Here is a 22,719-nt window from a genome sequence, read left to right as displayed (position 1 = left end):
TCCACTGTGTAACTGGATCAAAATATATTATAAGGTAGGCTAAGTACTTTATCTATAATTATCTCATTTGCTTCTCACATGGGTTTGATAACTCCTATCTCAAAGAAGGAAAGAAAATGAAGCTATGATTCTTAAAACAGCCCCAAATTCCATAGCCAGCCAAGATTCGCATCCAGGACTGTGGGAATCTCACACCCCAATTCTGGGCCCTGGCAGAACCCCATCGTGCATGTGGGCAGGCATGGCGGGGGCCCTGCATGGTGGACTGGGTTGCTTCCATTCATGCAGAACCTAAACATGTGGACGGTCCCCAATTCTGTGAGGATCCCAGAGGCCATGGCTGTAGCAGGCAGAGGCTAGACCAGGCAAAGCATAATGAAGCACTGAATTCCTCAACTATGTCATTGCCAAAGCAATTGTTGGGGAGCTGGGTGCTGGCAGCTCAGACCTGTAATCCCAGCTACTCCTAGGGTCCTGGTGCAGCCTGGGCAGACAAAGCTGAGATAGTCTTATCTCCAACTAGCAAAATGCTGGAAGTGGAGGTGTGGCTCACATGGCAGAGTACCATCCTTGAGTGGAAAAAGCCAAGAGAGGGTTCAAGGGTCTGAGTTCAAGGCCTCGTGCCTGCATGCATGCGCGCATGTGCACACAGGCCCACCCAGAGGGGGCTGCGAGAAGTCAGTGTGCAGTGCACAGGGGTAGAATGCTCCCTCTTGTTTGCGTCTGCACAGCAGGAAGGGCTCCTACAGACTTGCTGTAGCCTGAGAGGGCTGGAAGCTGAAAGAGGCCACGCAGGCTCTTTCCCCATGCCTGGATAGTGGCCCTGCTCTACCAGCCGACCACAGCACAGTCTGGGACTGACTGTGAGCGTCCGGGCTCTCTGGCCACTGCTACGACCTCACAGATACAGAATGTCTGTGGGAGAGCAAGGCACCTGTCAAGGAGGAGCACACCCAGCTGTGCGGCCACCGCACTCTTCACTCCCAGCCATTTGTGTGGTACAATTCTTGCTGGAGTCAGTGCAAATCACATTCAGAGTTCTAGAGTGGTAGCAACCCCACAGAAATGGCTTTTACCCGGGTTTCTACCACAGGAGTTCTGCCTCTACAAGAAAGAACCCATCTCTACAAGGACAGGAGACCCGCCTCCACAACTATGGGAGACGCGGTTCTAGAATACAGGAGATCTGCTCTATTACCACAGGAGCCCCGCCTCTCCAGCCACAGGAACCCCACCTCCACAACTACAGAAGATCCGTCTCTACAACTATAGAAGACATGACTACAACCACAGGAGTCAGCCCCTACACCTACAGGAGACTCACTCCACAGCCACAGAAACCCCGCCTCCACAACCCCAGAAGACTTGTCTCTACAACTATAGGAGGGAGGACTCTACAACCACAGGAAACATCCTCTCCAACTTTACAGGAGACCCGTTCTACAACCACAGGAGACCCACATTTACAACTACAGGAGACCCACTCCATAACCACAGGAGACCACCTCTAAGTACAGAAAACTTCCTCTACAACAACAGGAGACCTACCTTTACAACCACAGGAAACTCCTTCTACAACCACAGGAGACCCATCCCCTCTACACTAGGAGCCTCACCTCTGGTAGGAAAATCCAGGTTACACATACCAACCACCTGTGCGCCACAGGTTCACAGTGCAGGCTGTGTGAATCTGGGCCTGTGATGATAGTCAAAAAGTCTGCAGAGGAGAGTAGGGTGAGGAGAGCTGAACCAGGCAACCTCTTCTTGGTGAGCTTCCACTCTTTTAATGAAAGCTACTTCTGCCTCTGTGTGTGTGTGGGGGGGGGGGGGCATCGCATGTGTGCCGGTCCTGGGGCTTATACTCAAGACCTCACATTCTGGCTCGGCATTTCACTCAAGTTCTACCATTTGTGCTCCTCCACTTCAGACCTTTTGGTGTTTAATTGGAGTCTCACAGACTTTCCTACGGGGGCTGACTTTGAACCACAATCCTCAGATCTCAGCCTCCTGAGTAGCTAGGATTCTAGGGGCAAGACACTGGTGCTCAGCTTGTTTCTACTTTTGAAGCACAGCCAGGGAGAGCAGGTAAAAATACTTTGATGTTTGCTCTGGGCTAAAGAAAAGCCTGCCGGGCCAGGGTTCCAGCAAGGTGACGTCAATGAAATCCTGTGGCCCAGGGCAGCCACAGGCCAGAAAGGAAGCAGTCCAAATCTGAAATGCACAGCGCAGGTCCCCCAGGGGGGGTGTCGACTCACTGTCTCTCCTGAAGTTTCTGGTCTTTTCTTTTTTTTTTTTACAGTTTCCACACGGGATTTATAGCTTGCCAGAGTCTGTGCCTTGCTGCGCTTTTTGAGTCACTGAAACAAACTTAGTTAAATAAATCCCAGGCAGGAGCGTGCTTGACTTCTGCACAGGGAAGGAAGGAATTCTTATGTAAGCCACCAAACAATGGTTTTATCTTATCTGAAGAACTTATTGCTGCCTGCCTGTGTGGGTTTTACTGCCAAAATAAAATAAATTGAATCAGCTCACACATGATAACATGCACTTTCCTAACTCCTACTAATTGCTCGGCTAATTGATGTTTGTTGAACTTTCTCCATTTCATTGAGTGATTAGGTACAAAGCTAACAGTTGACATCTGTAGGCGCTTAACTGGCGTCTGTAATTACTGTTAATGTTAAATAATTGTTAGTTAATTGGAGTGGTAACTGACTGAATGGAATCCAGATTGTGAAGCAAAAGAGAAACCTAGTTAAATAAACATACATTTTTTTTTTCCCAGAGAAAACAACATTTTTCTGCAGTTGTCAGAAAGGAGAAAGAATCCAGAAGCCACTGAACAGCCACAGGCTTCCTCCACATGGAAGACTTGGATCTGGGAGGGGTGTTGGGGTTGGGGGGGAGGGTTGTCCCATAGCTGCTGGAGAGGCCGAGGGGAGGGGCAGGAAGGAGGAGGAGGGGCAGGAAGAGGGAAAGGGAAAAGGAGAGAAAGGGAAGGGGAGGGAGAAAAGGAGAAGAGAGCAGGAGAGGGGAGGGAAGGGGAACTGCAGGGGAGGGGAGAGGAGAGGGCCTTCTGTCACCTGACTTCTCAGAGCTCTGGTGCTGGGGTTTTATGGCAATGGTGCTGTCTCAAAAGTCCCTGTGTCTGAGCTACCGCACAGCTGAACCACACGGGGCCTATGAACGGAGTGCGTGTGCGCATGCGTGCGGGCACATGTATGTGTTCTATCAGTGTTCTCAGTTCAGAGATGTGCAGTGTGCTATGCCCACACTCTCTGCAACCATGTCCCTGTGTCATCTGTTCCCACTCCGCCGGTCATGGGGAGCCCTCAGGCTCTGGGAGTCCAGCGAGGACACCTGCCAACTGCCTCACCTTCCCCTGTCTCACGCCATGCGCCCCAAGTCCACATAAGCAAGGCAGCACCACGGGCAGGCACGTCCCATGGACACACTGGCTGCAGGGGGAGTCTGGGACACTAGTCCTGAGCTGGTGACTTCACAGCACCAGAGCCAAGACTTCTGCAGGGAAGAAGACTGTGCACCAGGAGGAATGGGCGGGGTAAGGTCCACTCCCATCACCAAAGGGGCTAATGGTGGGCATTTGTACTGAGGGCTCTCAGTTACTCCTCTCTCCCCAGCTACTCCTCCCTCCTCCCTCCCTCACCCCTACCCCAGCACCAATCACCTGGCAAAACCAATCTCCCACCTGTCTTCTGAAAACCCAAGTAAAGGCTCTGAAATGATAGACTACAAGAAAAAAAAAAAAAAAGATTAAGAGGAAGAAAAAGAAATGAGTGGCACTCTGCCTTCCCAAAATAGGACTTAATCATAAGTACTGAGCAGCTGAGCCTGCGCAGTTCACTCTGACGTGTCCTGAGGGTGTATTTCCCTTCCCTCCTGCCTGATATGAAACCCAAGGCATGAGGAGAAACCGCATGAGGGGCTCCAGACACTACCACGAAGGGATTCTTTTTTTGCTTGTTTGTTTTTTGGGTCCGGTCGTGGGGCCTGAACTCTGGGCCTGGGCGCTGTCCCTCAGCTCTTCAGCTCAAGGCTAGCGCTCTATCACTTGAGCCACAGTGCCACTTCCAGCTTTTTTCTGCTTATGTGGTGCTGAGGAATTGAACCCAAGGCCTCATGCATGCGAGGCAAGCGCTCTACCACTGAGCCACCTTCCCAGCCCCAGGAAGGGATTTTTTTTTTTAAGAAAGCTCTTCCATGGCCAACAGCATGCTCCACACACGGGGTTTTCTCAGGCCAGTGAGTCTGCTCAAAGCACATGGTAGCCAGGCCTGGAGGTGCGTGCTGGTCACCCCAGCATGCAGGAGGCTGAGGTGGGAGGGGATTCAGAAGATGCATAAGAGGGCCTTGCTGGGGATGCCTGTGTGTTGGAAATGTTAAGAAATGAGTGGCGTCACTGCGACACACCTGGTTATTAAACCAGGGACAGTGCCAGGTGCCTGTGGCTCACACCCATCATCCTAGCTGCTCAGGAGGATCAAATTTCAAAGCTCATCCTGGAAGAAAAGGCTGTGAGACTCTTACCTCCAATAACCCAGCAAAAAGTCACTAGTGGAGGTGTGACTCAAGTGGCAATGCTCTAGTTTTGAGCAGAAAAGGCCAGGCAAGAGCAGGAGGCCCTGAGTTCAAGCCCACGCTAAAGCTAAACCGCTAAAGCCCACGGCACACTGTCAACCAGCAGGGGCCCGGTGTGCTTGGTCCTCAGGCCTGCCAGGCCCAGCTGAGGCCAGGGAAGGAGGAAGGAGGTGACCTGGACTTCCTGGTGACTGGATATCCCAGGGGTCTCCAGGACTGGCATGGGGGCAGGGGAGGGAGGGAACACTCATACCAGGAGGGAGAAGTCTCAAGCTCTCTCTTCTCCTCCTGTGCCCCACATGCCACCAGCCTGGCCCAGGCAAGGTGTCCATCTCAGTGCTGGTCTGGCCTGCCTGAGTGGCCAGGGCATGAAAAGCCAGCATCCAGGGCATCCACTAGGGCTGGCATCATCCCAGGTCTCCCCTGCAAGGCTGGCTACCTCTGCCTTCCCCCCTCCACTGTGGCTGCCATGGGGGAAGGGGGAGAGTGAGGCTGAGAAGAGATGACTTTATCTAAGTGGGGAGAAGCCCTCTAGGCCTGCACCCATTCCCTGGTCCTCACACCACAGTGGAAGGGAGGCTGGGCGTAGAACAGGAGGGAAGAAAGGGATGAACTCTGGCTGCAATCAACTTTTTAATCTAGAAAGTTCCTCTCCTGCGCACGTACTCCTGACTCTGGGGTACAGAGCCTGTTGCTCCTGCATTGCGAGGGGGAGGGGGGCGGGAACTCAGAGGGAAAATTAATTTTTTTCTTTGGCAGATGGCTGAGACACAAAGACAGAAGGATTCATAAAACTCACATGAACACCCTGTAAACACTGAGATGCATCAGGATTAAACAAGGCAACCATGACCTTGATCACAATGGAACTACAGTTTTACCTTCACAGGGCTGACTCCGCCACTCAAAGCTGCCCCTGTCCCCCGAGATGCTCAGTTCTCAGGGCACACAATGCACACAGGCAGCAGTGTATGTGATGCTTGAGGAATGTGCTTTAAGACAGGCCATCAAAAGAGGCCTAGCAAGGTGGCTCATGCCTGTAATCCTAGCTACTCATGAGGCTGAGATTTGAGATGGAGGTTTGAAACAAGAAACATCCCGGAGGCCCTTATCTCCAATTAAGCAGCAAAAAGCCACAAATGGAGATGTGGCTCAATGGTAGAACACTGACTTTAAGTGAAAAAACCAAGAGTGAGTGAGCGTGCTAGGCCTCAAGTCGAGACCCAGATGCTGGTGCATACACATCCCTGTGTGCACATGCATGCGCGCATGCACGCGTGCACACCCACACCCGTGCACACACACAGACCCATGCAAAGAGACATTATGGAAAGCTTGAACAAAAGATGCTTTGGTTCTCTCCTGAGCAATGAGCGATCTCCTATGTGACCCAGGCAAAGCGGAAGAAAATCCTGGGTGAGTTGCAGAGCCTGCTCCTCTGGGTGGACTGTCTCCCCTTCAGGGTGGAGATGCTGGCCGGTTGGCCCCAGACTGTCAGACTGTCGGGATGGGATGGGCAATCGGGGGGCCCACAGAGGCTGACAGCTTGAGCCCCCTTGCTGGCTCAGCCTCTAGGGCTGAGTATCAAAGCCAGCCGGAGATTAGCGCCGCTCCCCCACAGGGACATTTTACAGCCAAATCCGCTGTCATAGCAGCAGCAGGAGCACAGCCATAACCACCTGGAGGTGGAGAGGCCCGGCCCAGCCCCCTGCCTGCTGCTCAGGCCGTGGTGCACGCCGCCATGGAGGCTTGGAGGTTTGTTTTCTTCCAGTAGTGTTTGCTACATGGCTGTAAATTTACCTTTTCTTCAAGTACTTTTTATTGCTTTTGGGGAAGAAGAGGAAGGATGACAAGGACAAGGAGAAGGAGAAGACAACAATAACCTAGCCACTGAGAGGACGGATGACTTTGGGGCAGGCCGGCTGCTTTGTGGAAGTGCTTGCACTTGGTGCCCGAATGCCTTGTCAGCCACCCATGCGGGAAACCACACAGACCCAAACCACAGGCGCACAGACAGAAACTGCACCTGTCCGGAAGCCACTGTGGATGTTCCGGCTGAGCAGGGAGGGAGTCCCTTTTCTCAGGTTGTTTGCCTGATAGTTAGCGGTCTGAATACTAATCCCCTTAATAACACTGTCCTGTCAAGCTGGCCCTACCCTGATATCCTCTCTCCTCTCCTCTCCTCCCCTCCCCACTCCTGGGACAGGTGCTGGGCACTGGGCTTAGTCTCTGGCACCTGGATTTCCACCCAACTCTGGCTCTCTCCCTCTCTTCACAATCCCCACAAGAATCAGAATAAGGCATTAAGGGAGACAGGGGAGGAGAACAGAAAGGCCATTGGGATGGAAATGAGGGGCAGAGGAGTAATCTGCCATCAGCTAAAATGCTTATTTGTGCATGGTTTCCCAAGCCACGCTTAGAAAAAGCCCATGTTGATTTTAGACTACACAAAGAACCCTTAATCCTTTCAAGGCAACTAAATCACCCCCAGAGGTGCAGCTCGCAAGAAAGGCTCCCTTACCAGGGGGCAACTATTCACAGCCAAACACAAGCCACAAATCACACTCGGTAAGTAAACAAAGTAAGAATTGGAGAAATGTTTGAGTGGAAATGGGGAAGGGCGGGGAGGGACACACAGGGAGGAGGCAGAGGGGAGGGCCCTTATCTATCTGTCCGTCCACCCCCTCATCCATCTGTCCATCCATCTACCTGTCCACCCATCTACCTGTCCATCCACCTATCTACCTATCCCTTCTCCTCAGGCTTCAGTCACTCATTCATCTCTGTGGTACATTCCAGAAAAGGAAGACACACTCCCAACGTTTATCTACCAGAGACAAAGCACTCTCATCCATGTGGTTGGTGAGAGACTCCTGGGAGACTAGCCTTTGTGACCTGCCTCAGAACACCCTTCTGTGACTCTTCCATCTCACAGACATTGCCCACACCCACCAATCCTCTCCCCTCAGCAAACCACCAGCCGGCAATTACCCACGGTACCCACAAATGTGTGCTCCTTAACGTCTACACTTCACTAGGTTTTAGCATTATGGATAAGAAAGTTATACCAACTTTCAGCGTATCCAAAAATGCAATGAAGTACTAACTTGGAGGTCTATCATGCAGTAAATGAGACTCAACAGGACAGTCATTCTGAGAGCCACAGCGGTCGTGTGGGCACGGGCCATCCCTTTGAGGAGCTCCACGCCAATGCACTACTGACAACTGCACTCGAGTCACATTCCAAAGTCATCTGGGAGCTCGAAATAATCTTGCTGGGAAATGTCTTACCAACCCACTAGCAAAAAATGCTGCCCAAGACAACTGCGGACAACTGACCAGCCCCACCTACCATGACGGGCTGGGATCAGCCCCAGCTATCAAGCAAACCTCCAGCCAACACTGCCCTCGCTGCAGAAGAACTCTCTCTGAAAGGCTACAGCAAGTGGCACGCTGGAAACAGGGAGACTGAGCTGGATAATTCACTCCTTTCAAAGGCAGTGATTAGAGAGCCCTTGGAATTTCATTACTCCTGAAAATATTCCTAACACATGGAGCCCACTGGCCCCAACATAGGGGATGCGGCCCCTCAACACAAGGCTGTGTCATCAGCCCTTCCTCTTGGAGTTTGAGGCTCAGAGAGCGTGACTGGGAGAGGGCAGATTTAAATCCTGCCCTCTGGTTTGGCTACTAGCCGTACAGGAAGCCTGCAGCACAGTAAGGCATGGTTTATGGCCGTCATCTCCTGACAACAACCTCGAGTCTGAGGGCAGTTCCAAGCACCCAGTGATTAATAACAAGCCAGTGAGGCTTTTCCAGGGTCTGTCTTGTCCCATCCAGCCTCTGCAGCCAGACAGCAGTGATTTCATCTCGAAACCCACCTGAGCATTCAGTACGTTCTTAAAATCACCTTCTGTCAGAATACCACAAAAGGGTGTGACTTCTGTCTTAAGTTAGAACTGAAAAAATATAGTAGCTCCAGGATAAAAAAGACTGCCCTAGGGTTATTTCTTTTGTCCTTCCAACGCAAGGATGGATGAGATAAAGATGCATAATTTACACATCTATTTTTTAAAGCACTACTTTAAGAATGAAGGAAGAGTCTTACCTTTGTTTACAAGAACAGTGTTGAAGAGTTTCTCGGAGCTAGCATCCGATGCCTGAAACACACAAGAGGGGAAGAGAGGTGTTAGGACTTTTATGAATACTGTCTGGGCTGCTCAATCAGTTCACTTCATTCGAACAGGGAAAGCAGCAATTCCACCAAGCCACCCATAGGTGGGGCTAGCTGACTGCCTGACAACGACCTGCAGTGCAGCTATTTACTGGAGGGGGGAAAATATCTTGATTTTTAAAAATGTGTCCTTATTAGACATATTATCTGTGCAAAACATATTTTGAAGAGACGACACACAAAGCAATCCAGCTCATCCACACAGTGATTTTTCCAATTTCACTGGTGGATCGTTGTTTTGGAAATGGTATTTTCTGCATGGTATTTGCAGACATGGTTAGTCTCCAGCCACAAATCAGAAATGCCTATTATTCAACGGTAAGTACTTCCTCACTGAAGTGCCAACCAGGGGTTCAGAAATTAATTTTGTAAGGATTCCTCTGACCCCAAAGGTCCCAGTTCCACAACAACTTTGGTGTTCAAACAAGATGCAAGCCGACCGGCCCCCAAACCCGACCACGACTGCATTGCTGCCAGCATTATTTGTTTCCTTTGCATTTTCTAGAGATTACACTTGCTAATTATTACTCTGGCTTCAGGAAGGTGAAATAAGGCTATTTAAATAGCAAGACTATACAGTCAGCTTAAATTACACAGTAATGTTCCGGAAAATAAAACATGAAGTGGGTTACGTGGAAAACACTATCTCATTTCAGAAGCTGCAAATATTTTGAGGACTTGCAAAATTGAAAAATGAACAATGCACTCATAAGCGGCAGACAGACGTGCCTTTAATAATGCGAGGGGGGACGTCTATTAATGTTTTTTTTTGCTATGTATCCTCTTGGGTACAGGGATGGGATCCTGATAAAGTGAGGCACAGAATGTTCCATAAATACGAAGGAAAGACACGAAAGAAATGGGGGACAAAGAAGGTATTCTACTACTTCTCTCAGGGTTACAATGCTGGAGACAAAACAGCCCGGCTTTATCCCAAGAAAGCGTTCTAGTTCTCGGCACGTGTGACAGAACAAAAGACAAAGTATTTTTGCTGTGGCTACTTTTTCCTTCATTTCAATTCTAATCTTCTTTCTATAGAGGGTGGTTCAGAAGATTAGCAGGAGCAAGGCGGGCGAACTAAAATCACTGCCTGTGCCATACCCGCAGATGCACAATTTAACATCAGCCCTAGGAAGACAGTTCCCTCTTTCTGCTCCAATAAAAAAGAACAGATTGGAAGCTTTCCTGCCATCTTACACAAAATTAGACAAATATAGTAGGTTTTCATAGAAACGAACCACTAAAAAACAACACATACACACACAAAAAAAACAGTATTAGAGGGAGAAAAAGCAGATAAAAGCTGGAAAGGCAAAAATTCTGCCCCAGGGGTTATTTTTACCAGATACAAAGTGAGGTTTGTAGGCCGGCAAACATTCTAGTTAAAAACTTAGCAGGGTGAGGATTTCATTGAAACGGAATTGAAATTCAAGAATTTTTATTCTTCAGCGAGAAAGTCTTAGGAGGGCTTGAAATTCTCTCGAATTGGTTGCTACATTCATGGCTTAAAAAAAAAAAAAGGAAAAAAAAAAAAGAAAAGGGGTGGGGGAGCCATAGAATAAATTTGACATTTTTAAAAAGGAACAAACAAGCCGAGTCCGAATCATTTTATCAGACTGAAATGACCCTTGACATTTTTGAGATTACCTATTACAAGTCTAATTGGCCCAAAGAAATTGGGAAGGGAGCCATCCTCCCCGCCCCCTCGGCCCACGGCGGGGAGCAGAGCCAGAGCCGCCGGGCCCGGACGGCCTCCACCTGCGGGCGCTGTGCGGGGGACAGGCGCTGGGTCCCGCCATCGGGCCTTGGGGAGGGGCCCCCTGGGGCTGTCGGAGGGCCCTCGGGGGTCCCCGAGACTGGGCCGGGCTTCCGAGCCTGACTGTCAGAGCCCGGCAGTGAGGGTGCCGTGGAGAAGCCGCGCATAAAGGCGCGGGGCCCCCGTCCTCATCGGTGTCCGAGACTGGGAGGGCCGCCGCCGGTCTGGGGTACGTCTCCGAGGGGCGCCACAAGATGCTGCGAGTCTAAGGGCTTCGGCCAGCCACAAAGGGGCTCCATGTCCCGCTCTTCACACCGGGTGGTCGGGGTCAGAGAGGCCTCGGTGCGAGCGGCGGGGCGCCGCGGCGAGAGCCGCGCCCGCCCGGGGAGCCGCGCGTCCTCCATCCGCGCCCGCCTCTGCGTGGGTCATCCTGCGGGCCGCGATCGCTGCGGTCCTCGGCGGCGGCTTCTCCTCCTTCTCCCCGGCGGTCAGGAGGCGCGCGGGGCGCGAGCTGCGCGGACGCCCGGGCGGCCCCGGCTCGGCAGGCGCCGCTTCCTCCTTTCTTCCCGGCCCGCGCGCTCGGGCGCTCGGCGCGGGATCGCGGGGTCGCCCGGCCGCGGGCTCTGGGAGGACCGGGCACCGCGGGGCACGTAGGGCGGACTCCAAACCCCGCACAAAGCCGGATCGGCGGCGGCTCTGCGATCGCGAGCTCCGTCTGTTATCCTCGTCCCACAGCGCGCCGGGCCGTGGCCGACGTCCCCGGAAAAGTTGGAGAAGTGACCCGAACGCGGGCCGCGGGGCCGGGCCGCCGCCTTCCGGGAGGGCGCGGGGCGCGGGGCGCGGGCGGGGAGCTGGCCCGGCCCCGCCCCCGCTGTCGCCCCGCACACGAACCCCTCGGAACTTAGGCGCCGGGTCCTCCGCCCTCGCCGCGGCCCGGCCGGCCCGGGCCCGTGCGCAGGGCCTTCGCGTTCCGGATCCCGACCCGGCCGCCGGCGGGGCGGCACCAGGCCCGGACGGGCTCCGTCCTTTCAGAATCCCGGCCCGGCCCGGGCCCCTCACGCCCCGCCCGGCCGAGTCCGGAAAGTACAAAGGCGGCGAAGGAGGAGGAGGAAGGGCCGGGCGCCCGCAGCCTGCCCCGGCCACCCGCGCTCGCCGGCCCGGCCGCCGCAACAAAGCCCCGGGCCCCGGAAGCCCCGTTTGCGCGCGGGCTCCGCGATGGCGCCGGGCGCCGCCTTACCTGGTCTCCGAGGCGGGCGCGGCGTCGCCGGCCGGGGCTCGCGGCCCGAGTCTTCAGCGGGGCCCCGCCGCGCGCGCGCCCCGCTCCGTCCTCCGAGTCCGCCGCGCCGGCCGATCGCAGCCGCGGGCAGCGGCGCCTCCGGGCGGCCGGGAGCCGCGCGCATCCAGCCCGGCCGAGTCCCCGCCGGGCGCCGCCCGCACCGCTCCGCCTCCTGGGCGCGTCGGGGTCGCGGGGCCGGGCGGGGGCCGGGCGAGGCGGGGCCCGCGGGCGCGGGTCGAGGCGGGGCCGGGCGCGGGGCTAGGCGCGCGGCGGCGGCGGCAGGACAAAGGAGGCCATGTGCGCGGCGGAGGCGGGGCGGAGGCGGGGCCGGGGCGGCGCGGCCCGGGGTCCCGGCGGCGGGGCCGGGCCTCCCCGGAGGGCCCGCGGCGGCTCCCAGGGGCTCTCCCAGCTAGCTCTGCTGCCAATCTGCGTGTGGCGGCGGCGCCTGAGCTGTGGGACTCCGATCGGCCGGACCGCCTGCCGCTCCGCGGGCCCCGGGTCAGGTGAACTCCATGGGCGGCCGCGGCCGGCAGCTCCGGGCGGGGCGGCGGGCGGCGGCCTGGAGGGGCTCGGCCCGCTCCCGGCTCCCGATGCACGCGCTCGGCGCCGTTCCCCGGCTGCTCTCGGCCCGGGACTGGGCGGCGCACGGAGCCGAGCCGGAGCCGGAGCTGGAGCCCGAGCAGCAGCCGGAGCTGGGGCCGGGGCCTGGCCGCCTCCCACCGCCCCGCCCCGCCCCGCCCGCCGGCCCCGCCCCGCGCCGGCGACTCCGCCCGCCCTCCCCTCCTCGAGCCCGGCCGCAGATGCTCCGGGCTTTCGGGCACTGCGGCTTCCGAGCCCGCTGCCACGACGGAGAAAGGACCCTGGGCCGGCGGCCATCTGCGGAGGAGCCGGAGGGGGGCGGCCGGGCGGGGGGCGCGGGCCCCGAATGGACGGGGCGGGCCGGGCCCCGGGTGGGGGGCGCGGGCCCCGGGTGGGGAGGCCCGGCGCGCGTAGTAGGTGCGCGGCGCGGCGGGCCGAGATCTGGGACGGGACACAAAGGCCTGGGTCCCCGCGTCCCACACCCGCTCCCGGCAGCTCAGGGTCCCAGGCAGGGCAAAGGTAAGCAGAGAATAAAGCGACGCCCGGCTTGGCTTCCAGCCGCCCGTCACCCGCGTCCCCAGCCCCGGGCTGCCAGGCCCCAGCCCCAGAGGGCGCCCCCCCCGCGCCCCACCGCGAACAGCTGGAGCGCGCAGCACACCCGCGTCGGTCCTGGGCGCACCCCAAAGCAGGCGAGGCGCAGAATGTGGGGAGGGCACCGCGGGCCGCCGGCCACCCCCTTCAATGCTACCTTTACTTGGGGACAGAGGGACTTCGATAAAATTAATTCGGGGGACAAAGGGCCCTCTCGTACCCTCCCCAAACTGCTATCACTATAAAGTGTGGTGAAAGTTATTTTTAAAGGTAGAGGATGGAGATTTCTCTCCACCTGTATCCCCAGAGAAGGGGGTGGAAGTGTGAAGAGCTGAGAAGATGGGTGGGCTGGCTTGCCTGCACACACTGAGCCCAGGCCCTGTCCTGGGGAGGGGGAGGGCACTCATATAGAAGCTGTTTCTGCAACACAGGATTGCTCTTGGTGAGAGTCCAGAAGAGGCAATTCTATGCTGGTGAGAGAAGGAAGTTGGAAGATTTGCTTTTCTTCTGCATTGAAAGGGATCCACCCCAGGGCCTCAGGCATGGTTGGCAGAGCCAGCCCGGTAACCGCTCCTCTGCCCCCTTTCATTGGAACTTTTTCTAAAGAGCCAGAGTCTCACTAAACAGCCCAGGCCAGCCTTGAACTAGCAATTCACTTGCCTCAATGCTTCACTGAATTCTTTTTTTCTTTTCTTTTTAGTGGTATTGGGGTTTGCACTCACGGCTTTGCTTGCTTGCACCTGCTAGGCAGGTGCTCTACCATTTGAGCCATGCCTGCAGCTCTCTTTACAATTTTATTAGAAGATTGTAAGTCAAAATCCTCAAGCCACCATGCTCTGGTAGCTCATGTCTATAATCTCAGGAGGCTGAGACCTTAGAGTTGTGGCAGGGAAGTCCACCAGACACATCTCCAGTTAACCACCAAAAAACCAGAAGTGGAGCTGTGGCTCAAATGGCAGAGTGCCAGCCTCGAGTGAAAAAATTCAGGAACAGCACTCAGGCTCTGAGTTCAAACAGCAGTGCTTGAACTCAGTTGTACACAAGTACAAATGAACAAATAACAAAGAGAGAAGCACTGTTATTTATCACTCTGAAAGGAGGCCATCATGGCTCTACTCTAACCGCTGTAAAGGCGGGTACCCCTGGCACCTGGTACCCAGCCGCCACAATTGATGACACGACCAAAGCAATGGAGGAGTAAATAACCGGGAGTGAGCTGCTTTATGGCGCACGCTATTGAGACGGCGCGGGGAATAAATATTTCCCAACTATAGAAGTCGAGAAAAAGAATTTTACTTTCCACCTTCACAGTGTACTATAAACTAGCAATGAGAAGAATAAAAAAGGACATAAAATATACCTTACTTAGTCACTGATCTACATTAAAATATTAACACCTAGAATCTGACAGACCTGGGGAAGAAAGGCAGAAGAATAAATTCAGCCCCTATCTCCCTGTCATCAGTTCATGCTGGGTGTCATGGTGCGGAGGAGCAGGAGGAGGCTGCCTTCTGAAACCTGGTATGGTGGATCCCTGTGGTCCTGGGTGAGTGCGTGGGCTTGTGACATCTGGGGTTAGAGCAGTTCGTGTGCTTATGAGCCTCCTTTCTTGTCCTGACTCACCTACCTGCTCAAGATGCCAATTCTGCCAGGTGCCCATGGCTCATACCTATAACCCTAGCTTTTCAGGAGGCTGAGATCTGAGGACTGTGGTTCAAAGCCAGCCCAGAAAGTCTATGAGACTCATCTCCAATTAACCAACAAAGAGTTGGAAGTGGAGCTGTGGCTCAATTGGTAGAGTGCCAACCTTGAGCAATAAAAGCTCATGGACAGCTCCCAGGCCTAGAGTTTAAGGCCCTGTATCGGCACAAATAAAAAGGAAAGAAAGAAAAGAAAACCAGATTCTGGTGTGCATGATCCAGGAGCCGCTGAGGGTGGAGAGGTTGGGCAGTAGCAGTTGGCATGCCCCAAGAATGCTGGCCTGGGCATTTGAGTGTAGGGCATGTGAGTGGTGCCTCTCCCAGTCCCAGAGTGTCTGGGTGGGGTTTAAAGGTGACATGGAGAGCCTCCCCCAAACTCAGCAGTCACTAGCTCTCACTGGCTGTACGTGACCTGACCATCTTCACAATCTTCACGATGCTGCTCATGTCCATGCTGGTGCCCAGCCACCCAACACAACTTCCAGGTAAAGCCTTATTACTGGATATTCGGATCAAAGCACATACTCCCAAGCACTCTTCTCGATCAGAACAAGACATGCCTCCAGCGCTCGGTGAGGCAGACCATTGCTGGGGTCTGACGTTGCCCATTTTCCACTCTTATTTGGGTCTTAATTACCCCTTACTCGCCTCTCTTTACTACTGGGAAGGGATGAGAAGATCTACTATGGCCATTTCTAATGTTTGCAATGGCTGCGGCTTTCTGCCTAGATGAGCAGATTCGGCAAATGGTGGACCTGGTGGACACACGCCAGCTGTTAACGATCAAATACTGCGCTTGCGCAACTGGGGCGAGTCTGTGCCCACAAAGCCCCGCCAGCTCTTCTCTGGTCCACCTGAGGGTGCTGGCTGCCCTATTGTTAACCCTGAGCTTCCTTCTGCTGTGTCCTGAGAGACGTCCCTATGGTGATACAGCTCCCCCTCATACTACCGCTCCTCCTCCATGGGTGGGGAGCTGCCCCTGCCCTGAGCCATGTGATTATCCCTATTTTCAGAAGGACAAGCAGTGGAAAAGAAGCACAGGTGTGTCTGGGTCCCTCACGTACAGATGAAGACGTGGCTCTTGTGTAGCCAAAGGACAGCCATGTCCCCACTGGGAACAGGATGCTACTTTGTAAACGCGTATTTACATTTTGTCACTTGAGGGCTAGCACGGGACTCTCAACATCACACCTGTCATCATCACCACCACCACCATCATCACCACCCGCCCCTCTGCATCCATCCTTAGATGTAAGAGACAGATCAATACACTAGCAACAAGTCAGTGACAGGATTGCCAGCCCTCTCTGCCAGCTGAAGAGATTATCCCAAACATGAACTCAACCATGAAGCTCTTTCCACAAACTGCCACCGGTAAGGGACAACAAAGCCTACAGATACCTGTAGGCTAATGCCAGAGCCCAGGCAAATTCTCTCAACAGCGATTACTAACTAAAATACCACAGCAACTACCCTGGTGGCAAGTCTCAGCAAGGCCTGACTCTTTCCATGTGCCACGCCCTCCTGTCTAACCAGGACGCAGATCTGACATCCCGACACCTGCGGGCTGTGTTTAACCTACATCATACTCTGGGGCTCAAGCTTGAGTGCCAAGAAGGCTTAGCAGGTGCTGCTTCCCTGGGCTTGGACTGTGGCTGCCATGTTGTAAGGGAGCCCAAGCAGACCTACATGAAAGAAAACAGGCCTTGGGACTGAAGGCTTCGGTGTTCCCAGCCACAGGGCAAGCACAGGCCACCTGGGTGTGGTTCCTCTAGCTCCTGCCACACACGGTAGCAGTGTCTACACAGTGGGGTACAAATGACAACAATGTGAGCAGGTAAATAACTGTTGCCTTTGGAGCTACTGCATTAGATAGGTTCTCACAAAGCAATCGGAAATGGAACTGGCCCTCTGTGTCAGGGCCAACATCCAAAGAAGGGAAGGAAGATGAACCCCACTAGCTCCTGTTCTAATGGAGCCAGGGAAGGGGGTGTAGGACTGTCTCTGGACAGTGCGCCTCCATAGTAAAGCTTGGGCATGCCAGCCACCAGAATGAGAAGAGCCATCGCCAAGATCAGTGAGGGTTTCCTATCTGATCAAGAAAACAGTGGCAAGGTGTAAACAAGAGGGCCAATTCTGGTCTCCCTCTATCCTTTGCGGGGGAGGGGGTTGGAATGTTTGTGAGATTAAAAAGTTGTTAGCGATCTCTTCTTTTATCCAAAACACCCACAGTTTTAAGCACAGTCCCCTAAACTACAAGTTCAAATGATCCTGAAGCTAGATTAACATAAAAGCTGGGACCCTTGCTTTGGCCAAATGCACAGGTCAAAAGTGACAGTGCTTCTGTAATTTCTGTTTTAAACTAGGCCCAAAAGGAGGTGGGGGGGGCTGTGACCACAGGCACCATGCTTGTATTCCCTCACCCTTCCCAAGGCCAAAGGAACACGTGGCTGCCTGCAGGTTTGAGGCAGGGAGAGAGCCCACTGCTGGGCAGGGTCTCCGCTTGTGATGCAAGCACCCCTGCTGCTACTTTGACTACTCTCAATACGATGAAATAAATTCACAAGACACACATTGGATCTGCTGGGCCTGGTACACAGGAGGTGCCAGGTTTTGCATTTCAAGCCCCTACCCATGGGAACACACCCAAACAAAGACCAGTATGTATGCGCATCCACTCAGTACTTCCTCAAATACTTCCTCCCAGCTGCTGTCAGTTCTGCCAAAGCCCAAGGTCTGTTCCTTATGTTCCAGAAGAGGAGACACCAACAAGCACGGGGCATTCATCGGCCTGGTAGAGGGACCGGACAGATTTCAAGTGTTACGACAACAGGAAAAGAGTCGCCTATAACTAAAAATTACCTCCTATAACTAAACAAGACCATGCTTTGTGTTGCAGATAGAGAATGCTATTTGCGTTCTTGGCAATAAGTCTTTATGAAGAAGAGGAGGGAGGAAGCCAGGAGCTTTTGTTTTCATTTATGACGGGGTCTTTCTTACACAAAGATCAAGGGACACACTAGTGGCTAGAAGGTGGAGAGCTCTGGGATGTTTCCCCAGTGGATTTCCTCCGGTTACTGTGCAAGGAAGACTCCAGTGCCTCAGAGGTGTGACCTGCACACTGGGGAATGGACCAGCTAATCGAGGCAGGGGGCCTGGCTTTCACAGTGGGTCCAGCAGGTGCCTGGGATGAAGGTCATTTAATCTTTTTCCACCATCAAATGCAGGTGGGGTGGGATGAATAGGCTCTCTTTCTCTCTCTTCATAAGGCCTTGCAATTCTTTTTTTTTTTGGGGGGTCCGGTCGTGGGGCCTGAACTCTGGGCCTGGGCACTGTCCCTCAGCTCTTCAGCTCAAGGCTAGCGCTCTACCACTTGAGCCACAGTGCCACTTCCAACTTTTTTCTTTTTGCTTATGTGGTGCTGAGGAATCGAAACCAGGGCCTCATGCATGCAAGGCAAGTGCTCTGCCACTGAGCCACCTTCCAAGCCCGGCCTTGCAATTCTTTATGATCTAATACCTACTTTATAAACAGAATCATCTCCATGCTACAAACATTACATTTTATTTTCGGTTGGTACTGGGGCTTGGGTGCTGTCCCTGAGCTTCTTTTGCTCAAGGTTAGCGCTCTACCACTTTGCACCACAGCACCACTTCTGGCTTTTTTTTCTGAGTATTTTATTGGAGATCAGAGTCTCATGGAGTTTCCTGCCTGGGCTGGCTTCAAACCACGATCCTCAGATCTCAGCTTCCTGAGTAGCTAGGATTACAGGGGTGAGCCTCCGGCACAATCTTGAAGCTGAATACAGGGCTTGAGTTATCTTTTCTGTCCCCTCACTCCCTACCCCCTGCTCTGGGATGCTACCTCTTCTGCTAGGGGCCCATTAAACACATTTGTCTGCTTTGTGCTTTACAAACAAAACCAAAAGGGTACACACCACTCACTTTATGACCTGAAAACCACCAAGGGAAGGACTTCAGAAAATTTAAAAAAACAATAACAACAAAACTGTGCCTCCCCTCCCCCAAACCCCTGAATCGGAGCACTGCTAAATGTGCACAGCACACTAGAAACCCTTTCTGCCATGTCTCACTTCTCAACAATCAAATCCAACAACTACTAGCCCAGCTGGGTTCACAGGGGGATTGAACCACAGGTATTCCTCTCAGGATCTTTTTTTTTTTTTTTTTTAATTCACATGAAAGCATGGCTTGCAAGGACTTTAGTTTGTGCACACATGTACCCCCGACAGGTCAGATCTTCGGCTGATGAACACGGGTCCCACAATCCAGGTGCACACTCCAGGTCACTTTGGAATCTTGCCGTGGTGAGTTTGGGTTACACCAAGGGGTGGGGATTGGCCTCTCCCCAAATCACCACATGCCTCAAATACCCCTCTTCTGTCTGTTTCTTGGCAAGTCCTGTTTTGACAGCTCAGGGGCTGCTGGCTTCAGATCCTGTTCCTGCGGCCTTTCCATCAGCCCTCATTGCTAGAATGACTCAAGTTTTTGTTTGTTTGAGCTTTGTTTAGTTTCTCCAATCATCATTCTTCTTCTTCTCCTCTCCTTCCTCTTCTTTTCAGTCAGTGTGTGCTGGTCCTGAGGCTTGACTACTACTTCTTCCTCCTCCTCTTCCTTCTCTTCTTCTTTTTCTTCGTCTTCCTTTTCCTCCTCCTCCTTCTCTTTTTCCTCCTCCTCCTCCTCTTCTTCTTCTTTTCTTCTTCTTCTTCTTTTGAGTCAGTGTGTGCTGGTTTGGAGGCTTGACCTCAGGGCTTCAAAGTTGGTGTTCTACCACTTAGGCCACAGCTCCGCTTTCTGTTTTCTGGTGCTTAATTGAAGATGACAGTCTCACAGACTTTCCTACTCAGGCTAGCTTTGAATTACAATCCTCAGATCTTAGCCCTCCAGAGTTGTTAGGATGACAGGTGTGAACCACCAGCGCCTGGCTAGATGTTTCCAACTTTTTATTTTCAGGGTTAATTTATTTGGAAGTCCTGGGCCTTGAACTCATGGCCTCTTGCTTGCTAAATGAGTATTCTGCCACTTGAGCCATGCCTGTCCTCTGAAACCTGTGAAAGTTTAGAAATTTGAAAAAGCACAAATAACTCCCTAACATCCTATCACTTTCCTTAATTTCTCAGTACCTTTAAAAATGTGGGCATACAGACCATGGAACACTGACTGTCCTATGTGGATACGCAGACCACAGAGCACTGTCTCTGCTGGCTGGCTTATGGTTACATAGGAGTGAAGGGAGAGGGTGAAGGGGGGGCTTCCCTGCCGGAACTTGACGCCCAGGGCTCTGCAGTGTGGTACTGAGCATTTGCCTCAACAAAAACAAGTGTCTGACCGCTTCTCACTTTTTTTTTCTTCCTAAGCTATAAGATGGAAAACAAATGTATCTATCTCAGAGTTGGGAAGATTAAATTAGCTAGCATAGGATCCTGAGTATATTAAGAATTTAATAAGTGTCTTCTGGCTATTACTGTTGCTAAGCCTTCTCCTCCTATGTTTTACTTCCTCAGTACCACTTTGAGGTGATCTGATTGGCAAGTGCCCTTGGACATGCCAGTTCACAATCCTGTCAAAACCCCCTGTAGTGCTGTGGCACACGATGTGACCAGCTTTGTTCAGTCTCCTGACATCAGTCGGCCTGGTGGCTTTCACTAAGTAGGGACCATGTAGGAACTGGAAGGGGTCAGGGGTGAGTGCTCTCCGCCTTTAGGAAGGAGGGAGAGAATAAACCACAGAGAACTAGGGTGGTGCTTGCTGGGTATTCTAGAAAAGCAATCAAGGGGCAAGACTATCACAGGAGAGGGCCAGAATGGAGTGAAAGCAAGGCCGGGAAGTCAGGAGGGGCAAATCAGGAAGGGCCCAGCCTTGGCAGGGGCACCAAGAGCAAGTAGGCCCGAAGAGAGCCTGGGAGCTAGAGGGGAGCCAGGAGAGCCAGGACAGGAGCATGCGGGTAGGGAAGAGGACACAGCAAGGTGCTACCTGGGACAGGATGGCTCTGGAGGGGTGGGGCGCAGGAGGACCTCTGCAGGAGCTGGGGTGCAGGTGCCTGGGGAAGCCCTCAGACATTGAGTGTTGGGGTTCAGTGTCTGGGGGCACAGGAAGAAGTGACAGAAACTCCAAACAGTTTGCAGGTAGTTGAGGGAGACTGGATGCACTGGCGGTTACGATGGGCTGTGGTGAGCACGGAGTGCTGCGGAGCAGGGAGAGGTCGCACCGAGCATCAGGCACGCACAGTGCTCGGAGTCAGGATGGCTCTGCACGCAGACTGTTCATCGAGGTGTTTACTGGGATTTGAACTCAGGGGCCTTTGCCTGCTGGACACCAGGCTCACACTGCAGTCACTGCCACAGTCTGGTGCTTTTCTGTTTCGACAGGGTCCCGGAGGCCTCTTGTCCACACGTGAAACCACATGGCCAGCGTCCCAAGAGGTCCAGGTACCACACACTGAACGGCATGGAGAGCTGTCTGCCACACGCCTCCCCCACTCTCCCCCGCACCTGCAGGCCCTGCCACACTCCACACCGACCCCTCCCCACCCCCCCCACCAGGCACAGGCCACAGCACTGGGTTCAAGTGGAGAATGGGAACCATGTTTTCCTAAGTCAGGATCTTCTGATTTGTGCTGTGTAGTCTGTGAAACAAAGCTGTTCCTTTCAGAGGCCTGGTCCACCACTGTGCATGTGTGCAGGTGTATACATGTGTGCAGGTGTATACATGTGTGCGGGTGTATACATGTGTGCAGGTGTATACATGTGTGCGGGTGTATACATGTGTGCAGGTGTATACATGTGTGCGGGTGTATACATGTGTGCAGGTGTATACATGTGTGTGGGTGTATACATGTGTGCAGGGGTATACATGTGTGCAGGTGTATACATGTGTGTGGGTATATACATGTGTGCAGGTGTATACATGTGTGCAGGTGTATACATGTGTGTGGGTGTATACATGTGTGCGGGTGTATACATGTGTGCGGGTGTATACATGTGTGTGGGTGTGTGCATGTGTACATGTGTGTGCATGTTGAGGGTTGACTTGCACCCTTTCTGTTGCACAAGCCACACCTGAGGTGTACCCCAGAAGCTCCGCCCCGGTAGGCACATGGGGGACAGAAGATGTGCATGGAGCCAGGGGCTCTTACCGAGTCTCTTTGAAGACAGTCACCAAAGCAAAATCATTTTCCATAATACAAGTGGGGTCCAGCAAGTTCCCTGGACTCAACAGACAAGCAGGGTCTCTGCAGAAACTCACCGCGGGGTCCGCCCTGTGCCCCGTGTGGGGACATGGTGGGGTTGGTCCTGTGCCTGTGCCCTGGGTGGAGACCGAGTTGGGATCCGCCCTGTGTGGGAACACCTGCACGTGCTTCCTTTGGGAGGCTCGATTTCCATTACAAGCTGAGCTCCTTCTTCCCAAGGAAAAGGGGCATCAACTTCTAAGAGGGTAAGAGCAGGGACTAGCCACTCAGCAGTGGTCCCAGGGCACGGAGGGGAAGGGAAGGAGAGGGGAAGGGTAGAGGTCAGGTGGACATTCTCAGTGGCCACAGACACAGTGCCACAGGCTCCAGCTCATGCTAGATGATGAGATACTTGGCTGACACAGGAAAAAAGAATCATCACTTCTCTCCCGCCCCCTCCTCTCTGGGCCCCTCCCTCCCTCCCTCCTCTCTCCCTCACTTGCTCGCTCTTCTTGTGTAAAAGGAGGCTTTTTAGCCTCATTAAATGAAACCTTATCTCTGAAAGACTGCACTCCTCCACGAGTGACAAGAGCACCTAATCTCATTTTCTGACAAGTGATTCTGACAGCACCTTCCTTTTGATTTCTGAGACACGGAGTTAGACATATATTAATCTGTCAGTCATCATCCCCAGGAAGGGGAAGGGAGGGGCAATGAACGTGGTTAACAGGACAAGGCCAGGACGCCCATTTTACCTATGGCACCCCATATCTGGATGTCCCTCTCACAGCCCCCC

The 22,719-nt window shown here is 53.5% G+C and overlaps 1 protein-coding gene across 12 annotated transcripts in view; it reads right to left on the bottom strand.

The window, feature by feature from the left end:
• The window catches only part of Auts2 (activator of transcription and developmental regulator AUTS2), an 836,783-nt gene that overhangs the window by 45,600 nt on the left and 768,464 nt on the right, over positions 1 to 22,719 (bottom strand). For all 12 annotated transcript variants that reach the window (XM_070035587.1, XM_070035588.1, XM_070035589.1 and 9 more), the window contains one exon: positions 8,708 to 8,759. In XM_070035587.1, coding sequence (XP_069891688.1) covers positions 8,708 to 8,759 — 52 coding nt within the window. The remainder of the gene's footprint in view (positions 1 to 8,707; positions 8,760 to 22,719) is intronic.

This window comes from Dipodomys merriami, unplaced genomic scaffold, assembly GCF_024711535.1.
Source record: "Dipodomys merriami isolate MVZ:Mamm:240054 unplaced genomic scaffold, mDipMer1.0.p SCAF_26, whole genome shotgun sequence".
NCBI classification, from domain to species: domain Eukaryota; kingdom Metazoa; phylum Chordata; class Mammalia; order Rodentia; family Heteromyidae; genus Dipodomys; species Dipodomys merriami.
Note: the sequence above shows the minus strand (reverse complement) of the source record. Positions and strands in the feature narration are given on the sequence as shown.